The sequence below is a fragment of the Bufo bufo genome, chromosome 6, assembly GCF_905171765.1.
Source record: "Bufo bufo chromosome 6, aBufBuf1.1, whole genome shotgun sequence".
Lineage (NCBI taxonomy): Eukaryota > Metazoa > Chordata > Amphibia > Anura > Bufonidae > Bufo > Bufo bufo.
In genome coordinates this window covers 213,094,372-213,111,064 of record NC_053394.1, presented here as the reverse complement: position 1 = coordinate 213,111,064, position 16,693 = coordinate 213,094,372, and the positions used below count along the sequence as shown (strand labels likewise).

General features: G+C 42.1%; 1 protein-coding gene across 1 annotated transcript in view; it reads left to right on the top strand.

Annotated features, from left to right (window-relative positions):
- The window catches only part of POLR3A (RNA polymerase III subunit A), a 213,282-nt gene extending 196,994 nt beyond the window's left edge, over positions 1–16,288 (top strand). The window contains exons 26-31 of the mRNA XM_040435415.1: positions 193–285; positions 372–536; positions 4,554–4,718; positions 5,414–5,545; positions 5,632–5,764; positions 15,476–16,288. Of these exons, the coding sequence (XP_040291349.1) occupies positions 193–285; positions 372–536; positions 4,554–4,718; positions 5,414–5,545; positions 5,632–5,764; positions 15,476–15,627 (840 nt within the window). The 3' untranslated portion in view covers positions 15,628–16,288. The remainder of the gene's footprint in view (positions 1–192; positions 286–371; positions 537–4,553; positions 4,719–5,413; positions 5,546–5,631; positions 5,765–15,475) is intronic.
- The last annotated feature ends 405 nt before the right edge of the window (positions 16,289–16,693 follow it).

The window sequence follows — 16,693 nt, the reverse complement described above, 5'->3', positions numbered from 1 at the left end:
ACTGCATGTAATAGCAGTGGTCTCCTCTTCTAGCGAGCAGCTGATTACCAAGAGGGAACTCTTCCCTCCTGACAATCGCCTGCCACATCGGGCTGTGTAATACACCCTTCAGAGGTTGCAGATCTGTAGTGAATGAAGCACACTGATAAGTTGTCACTTATCAATTGCAAGTAACAATATATCTCTACACAGATATCTGAGTACATAGAAGAGGTATTTCTTCCTGATGATTGTTTCCTCCTGGTGAAGCTTTCACTAGAACGTATACGATTGCTAAGGCTTGAGGTGAGCAAATTTACATACTCTGTATGGTTACTCTACTTTTGAAATAGAAAAGTTGCATTCCTGACTTGAGTGTGACTGTCTTTAAGGTGAATGCAGAGACAGTCAGATATTCAATCTGTATGTCTAAGCTACGTGTGAAGCCTGGAGATATAGCGGTTCATGGCGAGGCTGTGCTTTGTGTTACACCAAGAGAGAACAACAAGAGCTCAATGTACTATGTCTTACAGTCACTTAAAGAGGAGCTCCCAAAGGTCAGTGCTACAGCTTGTGTATGTTATTGTATGTATGCTTAAAAGTCTTCTGTTAGCAACCAAGAAATCTGTTGATATCTGGGAAACAGCTTGACAAGACCCATTTACATTGGCCCTTACCAGAAGCGATCATAATAATTAAGGAAGGTCCAAGCAATCGTTAGAGAGCACACACCACACATGCACGGTGAGCTGTTTATTGACTGCTATGGGAAGTTCTGAAAATAGACTGCACTTGGCCACTTTTGGTATTCCTATATCACTAGCTGGAGACCTCCTCTCCATTTACCACTATGGGACTTCTGGAAATAGCCGAGCCAAGGCTACAGTATTTTCAGGACTACCGTACTGGTGAACGGATGGTGGCTGCACATGAGCAGCTGCTCTCCCTTCACTTTGGGGGCTGTTCTGGCATTAGAAGCGGGTCCTAGAGGTGAGATCTGCATCTGTAACTTTGATCAGTTAAGGAAAAACTGTTATTGTCAGTATATGTAAATGCTAAATATTAATGTGAACAATATAGTGAGGAGCAGGGGGCTACCTTTTCCTTTAGAATTGCTTCAGTCCTTTACATATTGGTAATTGGTATCGACTTAACATATACCTAAACTTTTTTATTTATTTCAAAATGCCAGTTTCTGCACTTTTAACCCCACTCCCCACCTCTGTACTGATCACTGTCTCCAATTGATATTAACTTCAAACTCAGAAGTCTGTACACAGGAGAGAACAGGTTGCAGCCGACAGACCAGACGTGGCTGCAACATCAAATTTACAGATTTGAGCAGTCAATTAAGAGAGAGTCCGCAGTACAGGGGCACAAAATATATTAGAGTTCACTATTTTTACTTTTGAATTATGAAATTTAAAAAAATGTAGGTATAGATTTTTTTCTATTTTTGATTTCTTCAAAATTAAAAGTTTCTCCACTTGACAAAACTCCTTTCTCCTTGTGATAGACATTTCACAGTCACAGGGAAAGTGCTGCTGGAATAGTCAAAATCAAAATTATTATGTTAATGCTAGGGGAAGTGCTTTTTAATGGAGGCAGATTATAGAGCAGGAGAAGTTGAGCACTGCCTGTCCAAAAAGTCGCCACCAAAAAAAGATTCTCAATGGGGTTAAGGTCTGGACTCCAATCCATGTGTGAAAATGATGTCTCATGCTCCCTGAACCACTCTTTCACAATTTGAGCCTGATGAATCCTGGCATTGTCATCTTGGAATATGCCCGTGCCATCAGGGAAGAACAAATCCTTATGTTTAGGTAGTCAGCTGACCTCGTTCTTGGAGCACATACTGTTGCTGAACCTAGACCTGACCAACTGCAGCAACCCCAGATCATAGCACTGCCCCCACAGGCTTGTACAGTAGGCACTAGGCATGATGGGTGCATCACTTCATCTGCCTCTCTTCTTACCCTGATGCGCCCATCACTCTGGAACAGGGTAAATCTTGACTCATCAGACCACATGACCTTCTTCCATTGCTCCAGAGTCCAATCTTTATGCTCCCTAGCAAATTGAAGCCTTTTTTTCTGGTTTGCCTCACTGATTAGTGGTTTTCTTACGGCTACACAGCTGTTCACTCCCAATCCCTGGAATTCCCTTTGCATTGTGCGTGTGGAAATTCTCTTACTTTCACTATTAAACATAGCCCTGAATTCTACTGTTGGTTTTTCTTCGATTTGATTTCACCAAACGTTTAAGTGATCGCCGATCACGATCATTCAGGATTTTTTTTTCCCCGCCATATTTCTTCCTCGAATACGATGGTTCCCACTATCCTTCCAGTTTTTAATAATGCGTTGGACAGTTCTTTTAGTAGTTTCTGTAATCTCCTTAGATGTTTTCTCTGCTTGATGCATGCCAATGATTTGACCCTTCTCAAACAGACTAAGGCTACTTTCACACTAGCGTTCGGGGCTCCGCTTGTGAGTTCCGTTTGAAGGGGCTCACAAGCGGCCCCGAACGGATCCGTCCAGCCCTAATGCATTCTGAATGGATGCGGATCTGCTCAGAATGCATCAGTCTGGCTCCGTTTGTCCTCCGCTCCGCTCAGCAGGCGGACACCTGAACGCAGCTTGCAGTGTTCAGGTGTCCGCCTGGCCGTGCGGAGTCAAACGGATCCGTTCAGACTTACAATGTAAGTCAATAGGGACGGATCCGTTTGAAGTTGACACAGTATGGCTCAATTTTCAAACGGATCCGTCTCCCATTGACTTTCAATGTAAAGTCAAAACGGATCCGTTTGCATTATCATGAACAAAAAAAAAAAAAATTTTTTTTTTTTTTTTTGTTCATGGTAATGCAAACGGATCCTTTCTGAACGGATCTAAGCGTTTGCATTATAGGTGCGGATCCGTCCGGGCACATACCAGACGGATCCGACCTAAACGGAGGTGTGAAAGTAGCCTAACATCTTTTCCACGACCACGAGAGGTGTCTTTCGACATGGTGGTTTAAGAAATGAGAAGCAACTCATTTCACCAGTTGGGATTAAATAGCTTGTTGCCAGCTGAAAGATAATCGCCCATGCAGTAATTGTCCAATAGGAGGCTCATAACTATTTGCTTAGTTAAATCCAGGTGGTGACTTTTTTTTTGGGACAGGCAGTGTATATAGCTTTATGGGAAAAAAATTCTGTATAATGTTCAATTTATTCATTTAAACTCCTGCTATTTCTATGCTCAGGAGTCATATGGGCAGTCCTACTCAGTGACTGACTGCTATATATGTATGCACAGTCCTACAGAGAATGCTGCCAAACACTAATAGGACCGTCTACTTTCACACCTGCGTTCGGTACGGATCCGTCTTGTATCTGTACTGACGGATCCGCACCGATAATGCAAACGCTTGTATCCGTTCTGAATGGATCCGTTTGCATTATTCTTAAAAAAAAAAAAAAAAAGTCTGTCAAAATGGATCCGTCCTGACTTGCATTGAAAGTCAATGGGGAACGGATCCGTTTTCAATTGCACCATATTGTGTCAGTGAAAATGGATCCGTCCCCATTGACTTAGGCCTCCTGCACACGACAGTATTTTTTCACGGTCCGCAAAACGGGGTTCCGTTGGTCCGTGATCCGTGACCGTTTTTTCGTCCGTAGGTCTTCCTTGATTTTTAGAGGATCCACGGACATGAAAAATGAAAAAAAAAAATCTGTCAAGTTTGCCATTGAAATGATAGGAAAAAACGGACACGGATCACGGACGCGGATGACAATCTTGTGTGCATCCGTGATTTTTCACGGACCCATTGACTTGAATGGGTCCGCGAACCGTTGACCGTGAAAAAAATAGGACAGGTCATATTTTTTTCACGGCCAGGAAACACGGATCACGGATGCGGCTGCCAAACGGTGCATTTTCCGATTTTTCCACGGACCCATTGAAAGTCAATGGGTCCGCGAAAAAAAACGGAAAACGGAACCACGGACGCAGATGCACACAACGGTCGTGTGCAGGAGGCCTTACATTGTAAGTCAGGACGGATCCGTTTGGCAGAGCCAAACTGATGCATTCTTAACAGATCCTTATACATTAAGAATGCATTGGGGCTGAACTGATCCATTTTGGGCCGCTTGTGAGAGCCCAGAAACGCCAGTGTGAAAGTAGCCTAAGTGGAAAGAGCAGGGGGGAAATAAATTAATAAATTCTAATAGTCCTACTGAATTTTCTCAATACTTGGGGCTGATATGGATGAAAACTAGTGTAGTAAAATATAATCTGAACCTCTTAATTAACTGATGTAAAGAAGTATTAAAAAATAGTGAAAACATATAAATCAACTGGACTTTGCAACTATACAATAAAAACAGAAGTGTGAAAGCCATTGTACTGAAGGGATTTTGGCAACTGTTGTATAGTAAATGACATTGGTAAAGTCTACAGCTATTTAGGTCCATTCATAGTGTTGATTCAGATTGATTCATTTAAAAAAAATCTGTCACATCTAAGCATTTGATGGATTACTGCAAATTTTATTTTTTGGTCTCCTCATTTTTTCCTATTTAGGTGGTGGTACAGGGCATCCCTGAAGTAGCACGCGCTGTCATACACATTGATGAACAGAGTGGCAAGGAAAAGTATAAACTTCTAGTGGAAGGGGATAATCTACGTGCTGTCATGGCTACCCACGGAGTTAAGGGCTCTCACACCACTTCAAACAACACCTATGAGGTAAGTTCCTGTGATTTTATTTTCTGTAAAGTCTACATATTATTAATGAAGTGATCTCTGTTTAATAAGCTAAGGTTAAATTGCAGGTCTCAGATTAAACTTTTTAGTGAAACCGCACAACTATTACAACTTAATACAACTGCAATTTGTTAAACTTTGATTTAAGTCTGTGAAAAACTGAAATAATATTACAATATTTAAAATAATGGGGCACATTTATTAAGACTGGTCTTAATAAAGCCCCCTAGCTGGTGGTGGTTCCCCCGGAGTTATGAAGAGGCGCCGGCCTCTCCTTAACTTAGGCGCATCCAATGCCAGTTCTAAATGTAAGACAGCTTCTGAGCTGTCTTACATTTATATCATTTTCTATGCCTAAAACGGGCATAGAAAATGAGATGGGGCTGCCAGGCCTTCCCCGCCCATGCCACGCCGATTTTTTTTTTTTTTATACCTGGCGTGAGCGGAGAGAAGTCACAGATAGCGACTAATTTAGGAGTATTTCAGCTTAGTAAATGACCCCCCAATGTGTTTTCTCCATAAAAGTCAATGACATGGAGATATAAAAAAAAAAAAATGCTCAACCTATAGAACATGCTACATAACAAAGGCAGGCTTTGAAAATTTGTTTCTTTGCCATTTGACATCTGTTATGTTCAAACACCTTTATTACATATATTTATTTCTTATTTTATCAGGTGGAGAAGACTATTGGTATTGAAGCAGCTCGCTCCACCATTGTAAATGAGATCCAATACACAATGTCGAACCATGGAATGAGTATTGATCGGCGACATGTTATGCTACTTGGAGACCTCATGACTTACAAGGTAAGGTCTTGTCTTGTGGTGCTTGTCAAAATCTTCACACCACTTATATTCAAGCTATAATCTTTTCTTTTGTACCCTTACCACAGGGTGAGGTGCTTGGTATTACACGATTTGGTCTTGCTAAGATGAAAGAAAGTGTTCTGATGTTGGCTTCCTTTGAGAAGACTGCTGACCACCTCTTTGATGCTGCATATTTTGGGCAAAAAGATTCAGTCTGTGGTAAGTAAATTTAGTGTCAAGATGTACAGCCTGGTCCTCAACAGTTAGCCAACGAAACTATAAAAATACATGGAGTTCATATATACCAGGCAAGAAAAGTCAATATTTTGATATAATTCACACACTGATAGATGCCTGGGTCGTGGACTCAATCAACAGTTAAATAAGTGCAAAGGGGTTATTAGATGAAGTTTACATCTTCTCACTTTTCTGGAAAAATGCTAAAAAGCTCCCTACATAACAGTCAGGGTGGTGATAACTTGAACAAAAGTTTAACCTTTCGTCGGGTTAGGATACTTTCAAAGTGGCATTTTGTGCGGATCCGTCATGCTTGCAGCATTATGGTGTCCGTCTGATGAAACTGAGCCAAGACGGATCCGTCTTCAACACCATTGAAAGTCAATGGAGGACGGACAGATCAGTTTTCTATTGTGCCAGATTGTGTCATAGAAAACAGAACCGTCCCCATTGACTTACATTGTGTGCCAGGACGGATCTGTTTGGCTCAGTTTCATCAGACGGACACCATAATGCTGCAAGCAGTGTTTTGCTGTCCGTCTCCAAAGCGGAATGGAGACTGAACTGATGCATTCTGAGTGGATCCTTTTCCATTCAGAATGCAATCTGATCCGTTTTGGACCGCTTGTGAGAGCCCTGAACGGAATCTCACAAACAGAAAGCCAAAACGCGATTGTGAAAGCAGACTTATCTGGGACTGTTTAGAGCCACCTTCTGTACCCTGCACACTAGCAGCTTGTCCCCTGCTGACGACCCTCTGCTCTTAACACAAGTGAATGAAAAGCTGCATGTTTAGCTTCTCATGTGGCAATTCCCCAGCTTTGTACAGTACCAGAAAAGGGGATTTGATTTATAAGAAACTTCATCCCCACAGTGCGTACAAAAAAATAACGTAAATTGACAATTTTGCAGTGGATCTTCTGTGTGGATTTTCTGCATTTGCAATGGGGAGAGAAGTCCACAGGTTTTTCCGTGGCAAATTACTGTTCTTGTTTGTGCTGTGAAACTGCAGCAAAAACGCAGTGGACTTTTCCACTGTATTTTTATGCATGTTTACACGTACCTTTTAAAGGGGGTTTTCTGGTTCGCATTAATATCCTTTAACTCCTCAAGCCACCATGACATACCTGTATGTCATGGAGTGCACTGTCTTAAGCCTCCATGACGTGCAGGTTTGTCATGACAGCGCTGAGAACCCGGCTGTTACACACAGCCAGGGATCTGAGCTAACTGGCCGTAGACCAATAAGGGCCGTTCCGGGCCGGTGATCGCTCTGATTGGCTAGTCTGTACAGACTAGCCAATCAGAGGATCAAATCGCTGGCTGAAAGGTTCTGATCCCCACAGTCCGTGACTGTGGGAATCACAACCTTTTAAAATGTTCTTAATTAGTGAGGAGCCCAGCCCCCCACCCCTGTTCCAGGATGGCCTGCGGCAGCGCTGCCCTCCCCGCGGAGATCTTTCGGGATGGCCGAGCATTGGCAGTGTCGGATGTGCGAAATTTGTAAAATCATTTTTTTTTAACTTGAGGGGTGTAGTTTCTAAAATGGGGTTATTTATGGGTGGTTTCTACTATGTTAGCCTCACAAAGTGACTTCCGAACTGAACTGGTCCTTAAAAAATGGGTTTTGGGAATTTTCTTTATTTTAAGAATTGCTTCTACAATTCTAAGCCTTCTAAAGCATTCTAAGCATGCTAAAAAAAATAAAATGACATTTACAAAATGATGCCAACATAAAGTAGACATATGGAAAATGTGAAGTAATAACTATTTTGGGAGGTATCACTATCTGCCTTAGGCCTCCTGCACACGACCGTTGTGTGCACCCGTGGCCGTTGTGCCGTTTTCCATTTTTTTTTCGCGGACCCATTGACTTTCAATGGGTCCGTGGAAAAAACGGAAAATGCACCGTTTTGCAGCCGCATCCGTAATCCGTGTTTCATGGCCGTGAAAAAAATAAGACCTGTCCTATTTTTTTTCACGGCCAACGGTTCACGGACCCATTCAAGTCAATGGGTCCGTGAAAGAACACGGATGCACACAAGATTGGCATCCGTGTCCGTGATCCGTGGCCGTAGGTTAGTTTTTATACAGACGGATCCGAAGATCCGTCTGCATAAAAGCTTTTTCAAAGCTGAGTTTTCACTTCGCACACTGTGCCACCAACGATTTATTACAATAGAGGGAGGAAGGGGGGGGGGGGGCGCACACTGTGCCACCAACGATTTATTACAATAGAGGGAGGAAGGGGGGGGGGGGGGGGGGCGCACACTGTGCCACCAACAAATTATTACAATAGAGGGAGGAAGGGGGGGGGTGCACTGGCCACCAATGATATTCAAACTGGGGAGGGGGGGGGTCTGCCCCCTGCTGCCTGGCAGCCCTGATCTTTTACAGGGGGATATGATAGTACAATTAACCCCTTCAGGTGCGGCACTTGAGGGGTTAATTGTGCTGATCACGGCCCCCTGTAAGAGATCGGATGCTGCTAGGCAGCAGGGGGCAATCATGTACACAGTTTGTAGTATATTCTAACTAGAAGCGTCCCCATCACCATGGGAACGCCTCTGTGTTAGAATATACTGTCGGAAATGAGGTTTCACGATCTAACTCATATCCGACAGTATATTCTAACATAGGGGCGTTCCCATGGTGATGGGGACGCTTCAAGTTAAAATATACCATCGGATTGGAGAAAACTCCGATCCGATGGTATAAAAGGGACTCCAGACTCCGTTTGAAATGGCACCATGTTGTGTCAACGTCAAACGGATCCGTCCCCATTGACTTGCATTGTAATTCAGGACGGATCCGTTTGGCTCCGCACGGCCAGGCGGACACCAAAACGACTTTTTTTTCATGTCCGTGGATCCTCCAAAAATCAAGGAAGACCCACGGACGAAAAAACTGTCACGGATCACGGAAAAACGGGACCCGTTTTTGCGGACCGCAAAAAAATACGTTCGTGTGCAGGAGGCCTTAAAAGAAGAGAAATTACCATTTTGAAAATGGTGAATTTCTCTAAATTTGAAGTAATTATTTTTTATTTTTTTTTATAAATAAAGCTGATTTATATTGACTCAAATTTACCACTATCATGAACTACAATATGTCACAAGAAAACAATCTCGGAATGGTTTGGTTAAGTAAAAGCGTTCCAAAGTTATTACCACATAAAGCAACACGTCAGATTTACAAAATTTGGCCTGGTCCTTACGGTAAAAAATGACTTGGTACTGAAGGGGTCAAAATAACTTAATGGTTATGTATTGTATTGGTAATATATTTGGAATGTATTATCTTTAGTTCTGGGCTGCTGTCACGTGACAAAGTGCATGGAGCTCTTCCCTTTCCCATGATATATTTATTCATTGGTGTGTCAAAGCAGCAACAGGGCCAATGATAGGAGAATGTCTGTATAACTACCTAGGTGTGAGGGAGCTATAAACAAGGCATCATGGGTTTGGACCAAATGCTGGAGCCCCATTTTTTAAATCTGACATGTCAATTTATCTGGTATTAACTTTGGAACGCTTTTACTTATCCAAGACATTTAGAGATTTTTTTTATTTGGTGTTTTTGTTTTTCACTTTCCGCCTTCCCATAGTCATAACTTTCTTATTTTTCCGTTCACATAGCTTTTATGAGGGCTTATTTTTTTTAGGGACAAGTTGTACTTTCTAATGGCGCCATTTATGGTTGCATACCATGTAGTGGGAAGCGAGAAGAAAAATTCCAAATGGGGTAGAATTGGGAAAAAACACCATTCTGATTTTAAGTTTTTTTTTTTTATTATTACATGGTACACTATGCGGTAAAATTTACCTGTTGTCTTCATTCTCCAGGTCAGTACAGTTCCAGTGTTACCACACTTGTATAATTTTTCTTGCGTTTTAATACTGAAAAAAAATTAACCTTTGAGGAAAAATATATACATTTTATAACCATATTCTGACCCCTATAACTTTTTTGTAGTTATGTGTACGGGGCTGTGTGAGCGCTCGTTTTTTGCGGGACGATCTGTTCTTTTCAGTGATACCAATTTGTAGTGTGTGACTTTTTGATCACTTTAAAAAAAAAAAAAAAAATAGCAGAAGGACCCGGCTTTGCACAGGTATATTTAATCGATTTCATTTAATGTTTGTGTGTGTCGTTAAAAGATATCAACAGTATCCCCTATAACAGTGAGCTCTACAGCACTCCGCCCCCTTAAGTTAACTCCACAGCCCCCCACAGTGCCCCGCCTCCTTAAAATGGGATCTCCACAGCAGCCCATCCCCTTAACTTTGACATTCACAGCGGCCCGCCCCTTTAACAGGGAGTTTCACAGCACCCCACTCCCTTGACAGTGACCTCAGGGGCCCGCCCCTTTAACAGTGGCCTATACAGCACCCTGTCCCTTAACACTGGCCTCCATAGGAGACAGTCACCTTATGTGACCTCCACTTTTCCCTGCCCCTTAACAGAGACCTCCACAGCGCCCATACCTTTTAACAGTGACTGCCACAGTACCCCGTTCCCTTAACAGAGACCTCACAGTACCCTTTCCCCTTAGCAGTGACCTCCACAGTGCCCGCCCCTTTAACAGTGAGCTCCACAGTAGCTGCCCTTTTAATAGTGGCCCCTGCCCCTTTAACCCCTTAAGGACGTACCGGTACGCCCTATTTCCCGAGTCCTTAAGGACCCAGGACGTACCGGTACGTCCTGACTTGAAATCTGTATTCCGGCACCCCAGGGGTTAATTGGAACGGGATTTCGGCTGAAATCATTCAGCCGGCATCCCGTAACAATGCAGGGGGGGGTCATTTGACCCCCCCCGTATCGGCGATCGCAGCAAACCGCAGGTCAATTCAGACCTGCGGTTTGCTGCGCTTTTTGCAGTTTCTGATCCCCGCAGACCCTGACCGCGGGGATCAGAAGCTTTAGAGTGGCTAAAATCATTATTTTTCACCCCCCCCTGCACCCCTGCACGATTTTATGCCGGCGGGTGGTGCGGGGGGGGTGTCGCAGGCGGTGGGGGCGTTGCGGGAGGCGGGCGGTGCGGCAGGCGGGATCGCGATCCCCCGCCCGCCTTTCCATGAACGATCGTTGGCTTCTAGTGGTTATACCAGGGTGCCAGCACATTGCTGGCACCCTGGTATAAACGGCTGACATCTGTGCAGATGTCAGCCGTTTAACCCTTTCCATACCGCGGTCCGTACGGACCGCTGTATGGAAAAAGTTAACTGTCATCGGTCAGGGAGCTCCCTCCCTCTCCATCGGGGGGCTGCTGTGCCTTTGCAGCCCCCCGATGGAGAGGGAGAGAGCCCCCCTCAGCCCCGTGCTTACCCTTCCCCGTCTGCGAAGTTCTGAGCAGACGGGGAGGGTTCCCATGGCAACAGGACGCCTGCTCAGGCGTCCTGCTGTCCATGGTGCTGAACAGATCTGTGCTAAAAGCATAGATCTGTTCAGTGTAAGTAAAATACACTACAGAACAATATATATTGTACTGTACTGTATTATACAGACATCAGACCCACTGGATCTTCAAGAACCAAGTGGGTCTGGGTCACAAAAATGTAAAAAAAAGTGAAAAAAGTTAAGATAAAAAAAAAAAACATTTATCACTGAATAAAAATTAAAAAAATAAAATACACTACACATAATAGGTATCGCCGCGTCCGTAACGACCTGATCTATAAAACAGTCATGTTACTTTCCCCGCACGGTGAACGCCATAAAAATAAAAAAATAAAAACTATGAGAAAATTGAAATTTTGCCCACCTTACTTCCCAAAAAAGGTAATAAAAGTGATCAAAAAAGTTGAATGTACGCCAAAATAGTACCAATCAAACCGTCATCTCATCCCGCAAAAAATGAGACCCTACTCAAGATAATCGCCCAAAAACTGAAAAAACTATGGCTCTTAGACTATGGAAACACTAAAACATGATTTTTTTTTTGTTTCAAAAATGAAATCATTGTGTAAAACTTACCTAATATGTATACTTTTTTTATTTATGTATCGCCGCGTCCGTATCGACCGGCTCTATAAAAATATCACATGACCTAACCCCTCAGGTGACCACCGTAAAAAAATAAAAACAAAAACGGTGTAAAAAAAGCCATTTTTTGCCATCTTACGTCACAAAAAGTGTAATAGCGAGCGATCAAAAAGTCATATGCACCCCAAAATAGTGCCAATCAAACCGTCATCTCATCCCGCAAAAAATGAAACCCTACTCAAGATAATCGCCCAAAAACTGAAAAAACTATGGCTCTTAGACTATGGAGACACAAACATTTTTTTGGTTTTAAAAATGAAGTTATTGTATAAAACTTACATAAATAAAAAAAATTGTATACATATTGGGTATCGCCGCATCCGTGACAACCTGCTCTATAAAATTACCACATGATAAAACCTGTCAGAGGAATTTTGTAAATAACAAAAAAAAAACGTGCCAAAAAAGCTATTTCTTGTTACCTTGCTGCACAAAAAGTGTAATATAGAGCAACCAAAAATCATATGTACCCTAAACTAGTACCAACAAAACTGCCACCCTATCCCGTAGTTTCTAAAATGGGGTCACTTTTTTGGAGTTTCTACTCTAGGGGTGCATCAGGGGGGCTTCAAATGGGACATGGTGTCAAAAAACCAGTCCAGCAAAATCTGCCTTCCAAAAACCGTATGGCATTCCTTTCCTTCTGCGCCCTGCCGTGTGCCCGTACAGCGGTTTACGGCCACATATGGGGTGTTTCTGTAAACTACAGAATAAGGGCCATAAATAATGAGTTTTGTTTGGCTGTTAACCCTTGCTTTGTAACTGGAAAAAAAATATTAAAATGGAAAATCTGCCAAAAATGTGAAATTTTGAAATTGTGTCTCTATTTTCCATTAAATCTTGTGCAACACCTAAAGGGTTAACAAAGTTTGTAAAATCAGTTTTGAATAGCTTGAGGGGTGTAGTTTCTTAGATGGGGTCACTTTTATGGAATTTCTAATCTAGGGGTGCATCAGGGGGGCTTCAAATGGGACATGGTGTCAAAAAAAACAGTCCAGCAAAATCTGTCTTCCAAAAACCAAACCGCGCACCTTTCACTCTACGCTCTTCCTTGTGGCCGTACAGTAGTTTACGGCCACATATTGGGTGTTTCTGTAAACAGCAGAGACAGGGCAATAAAGATAGTCTTGTTTGGCTGTTAACCCTTGCTTTGTTAATGGAAAAAATGGGTTAAAATTGAAAATTAGGCAAAAAAATGAAATTCTCAAATTTCCTCCCCATTTGCCAATAACTCTTGTGCAACACCTAAAGGGTTAACGACGTATGTAAAATCAGTTTTGAATACCTTGAGGGGTGTACTTTCTTAGATGGGGTCACTTTTAGGGAGTTTCTCCTCTAGGGGTGCATCAGGGGGCTTCAAATTGGACATGATGTCAAAAAACCAGTCCATAAAAATCAGCCTTCCAAAAACCAAACGGCGCACCTTTCACTCTACGCCCCGCTGTGTGGCCGTACAGTAGTTTACGGCCACATATTGGGTGTTTCTGTAAACGGCAGAGTCAGGGCAATAAAGATACGGTCTTGTTTGGCTGTTAACCCTTGCTTTGGTAGTGGAAAAAATGGGTTAAAATGAAAAATTAGACAAAAAAAATGAAATTCTCAAATTTCCTCCCTATTTGCCAATAACTCTTGTGCAACACCTAAAGGGTTAACAATGTATGCAAAATCAGTTTTGAATACCTTGAGGGGTGTAGTTTCTTAGATGGGGTCATTTTTGGGTGGTTTCTATTATGTAAGCCTCGCAAAGTGACTTCAGACCTGAACTGGTCCCTAAAAATTGAGTTTTTGTAAATTTCTGAAAAATGTCAAGATTTGCTTCTAAACTTCTAAGCCTTATAACATCCCCAAAAAATAAAATATCATTCCCAAAACAATTCAAACATGAAGTAGACATATGGGGAATGTAAAGTCATCACAATTTTTTGGGGTATTACTATGTATTACAGAAGTAGAGAAACTGAAACTTTGAAATTTGCAAATTTTTCCAAATTTTTGGTAAATTAGGTATTTTTTTGTGCAAAAAAAATAATTTTTTTGACTTCATTTTACCAGTGTCATGAAGTACAATATGTGACGAAAAAACAATCTCAGAATGGCCTGGATAAGTCAAAGCGTTTTAAAGTTATGAGCACTTAAAGTGACACTGGTCAGATTTGCAAAAAATGGCCTGGTCCTTAAGGTGAAAATGAGCCCGGTCCTTAAGGGGTTAAGTGTAGGGCTACACGACGACTTTTGTCGCGCAACAATTTTTATAATAGGCTATGGTGTCGCACTGTGACATGCTGCAACACGACAGTCACAAAAAAATCCATTCAAGATGGATTTTTTGTGACCATCAGTCGCAGCATGTCACAGTGCAACACCATAGACTATCATTATAAAAATTGCTATGCGACATCAGTCGTGTAGCCCTAGCTAACCTACAGCAGTGAAGAAAAATGGCTAGGTTGTTATGGAAACCTGGAGTAAAACTTTGTGTATGTGGAAACTAAGGGCCTGTGAGCTTCTATTGGCTGATAAGGGATATGTGATCGTGTGTATGGCACAGCAGCCCATCCCCTTAACTTTGACCAGAAGCCTGCCCCTTTAACAGTGACCTAAACAGTACCCTGCTCCCTTAACAGTGACCTAAACAGTACCCTGCTGCCTTAAGTTACCTCCACAGCAGCTGCCCCTTTAATAGTGGCGCCTGCTCCCTTAACAGTGACCTCCATAGTGCCCGCCCCTTTAACGTTGACCTCCACAGCCCCTTTAACAGTGACCTCCACAGAGGCCTGCCTCCTTAACAGTGACTTCTACAGTACCCACCACTTTAACCGTGACCTCCACAGTGCCCGCCCCTTTATCGCACCAATGTCGCACAGCAATTTTTATAATGATAGGCTATTGTGTCGCACTGCGATGGATTTTTCTAAGACTCTCTTTGCAGTCGCAGCATGTCGCATATCGCATATCGCAGTGCAACACCTTAGACTATCATGATAAAAATGTTCCAAACAGTTGTTTTGGCCACTCCTAATGTTTTTGCTATCTCTCTGATGGGTTTGTTTAGTTTTTTTCACCCTAATGATGGCTTGCTTCACTGATAGTGACAGCTCTTTGGATCTCATCTTGAGAGTTGACAGCAACAGATTCCAAATGCAGATGGCACACTTGAAATGAACTCTGGACCTTTTATATGCTCATTTTAATTGGGATAATGAGCGAATAACACATACCTGGCCATGGAACAGCTGAGAAGCCAATTGTCCCATTACTTTTGGTCCCTTAACAAGTGGGAGGCACATATGCAAACTGTTGGAATTCCTACACCCTTCACCTGATTTGGATGTAAATACCCTCAAATTAAAGCTGACAGTCTGCAGTTAAAGCACATCTTGTTTGTTTCATTTCAAATCCATTGTGGTGGAGTATAGAGCCAAAAATGTTACAATTGTGTTGATGTCCCAATATTTATGGACCTGACTGTACATATCTAAGTATAAGCATTTGACTTGTTTGCTTTTTTTGTATCGTACTGTAAAAGGTTTTTAAATATTCTGCTTGATGTAAGTTTCAGCTGTAAACATTCAGTGTGAGAATCTTCTATGTATAGACATAGTTCTTTTAAGTGTGTGCTTACACCTCTTTTGTCCTCTTCTTTCCTAGGAGTGTCAGAATGCATAATAATGGGCATCCCTATGAACATCGGCACTGGGCTCTTTAAGCTTTTGCATAGGGCAGACAAGGATCCTAATCCACCTAAGCGACCACTCATCTTTGACAACAAAGAATTTCATCTTCCTATTGCTAGTACGTAGCCAGGAATTTTTCAGTCCATTATTAATCCTTTACAGTGTCTGCTTCCTTCATGTTGATGGAAGCTTACATTGATGTAGTTGGAAGTGCCTTCAATAACGTCTTGATGGAAAAGCTCTTAATGAATTAGAAATGTTTCATGGTATATACATGTAAATATGTTGTGTGTAATAAATGTACAGCTGCCAATTCAGCAAGTAGAAAATAATGTATGATGTACGTACATTTATAGCAGGATGTTCAGCTAGATACAAGCACCAAGAGGTAATGAACTGTATATATACATACTCTAAACACAACTGTATTGCAGTTATTTAAGTACATATCATGCTAAAAGGCACATTGTGTATATTTCTGGATTATATTATTCAGCAATAAATCAGCATATGGTCACATTCTGGTATATTTATTTAGATTATTTAAAAAAGCTGAAGGAATTGCACTTGTGGAATCTTTAGTATAAGTTTTCTCCATTACCCCCAACCATCCCTCCCTTTCCATGCTTACTACCCTGGTGCTATCCAATCAAGCATGGACAGCATCGGCGTAAAGGGCTCATTCACACGACTGTATGAATGGGTCCGTATCCGTTCCGAAACTTTGCAGAATGGGTGCGAACTCATTCATTTCCATGGGGACACAAATGATATAGAGCATGTCCTATTTTTGTCTGCAATCGTGGAAAAGAATGGGCATTTTCTATATAGCACCGGCCCTGTGCGTTCCGCAAAATGCGGAACGCACGCGGCTGGTATCCATGTTTTGCGGATCTGTATTTTGTGGACTGCAAAATATGGCACGTTCGTGTAAATGTACTCTAATGAAGGTCGCTTTCTTTGAGCACTGACTGCAAGAGGCCCACCCTTTAGCTAAACATGTCCATATTTGCAGACTGGGTGCCGCCCCTGATAATACTGGTAGGTGTGTGGGCAGGGGGTGTGGTCAACAGAAAAAATAAGTTCCAGATCTCTTAAGGGATTAAATCCAATTGATGAAGGTAGATATATTTTAAAAGTTTAATCTGAACTAAAGAGACATATATATCTGTGTTTTTTTTGTTTGTTTTTT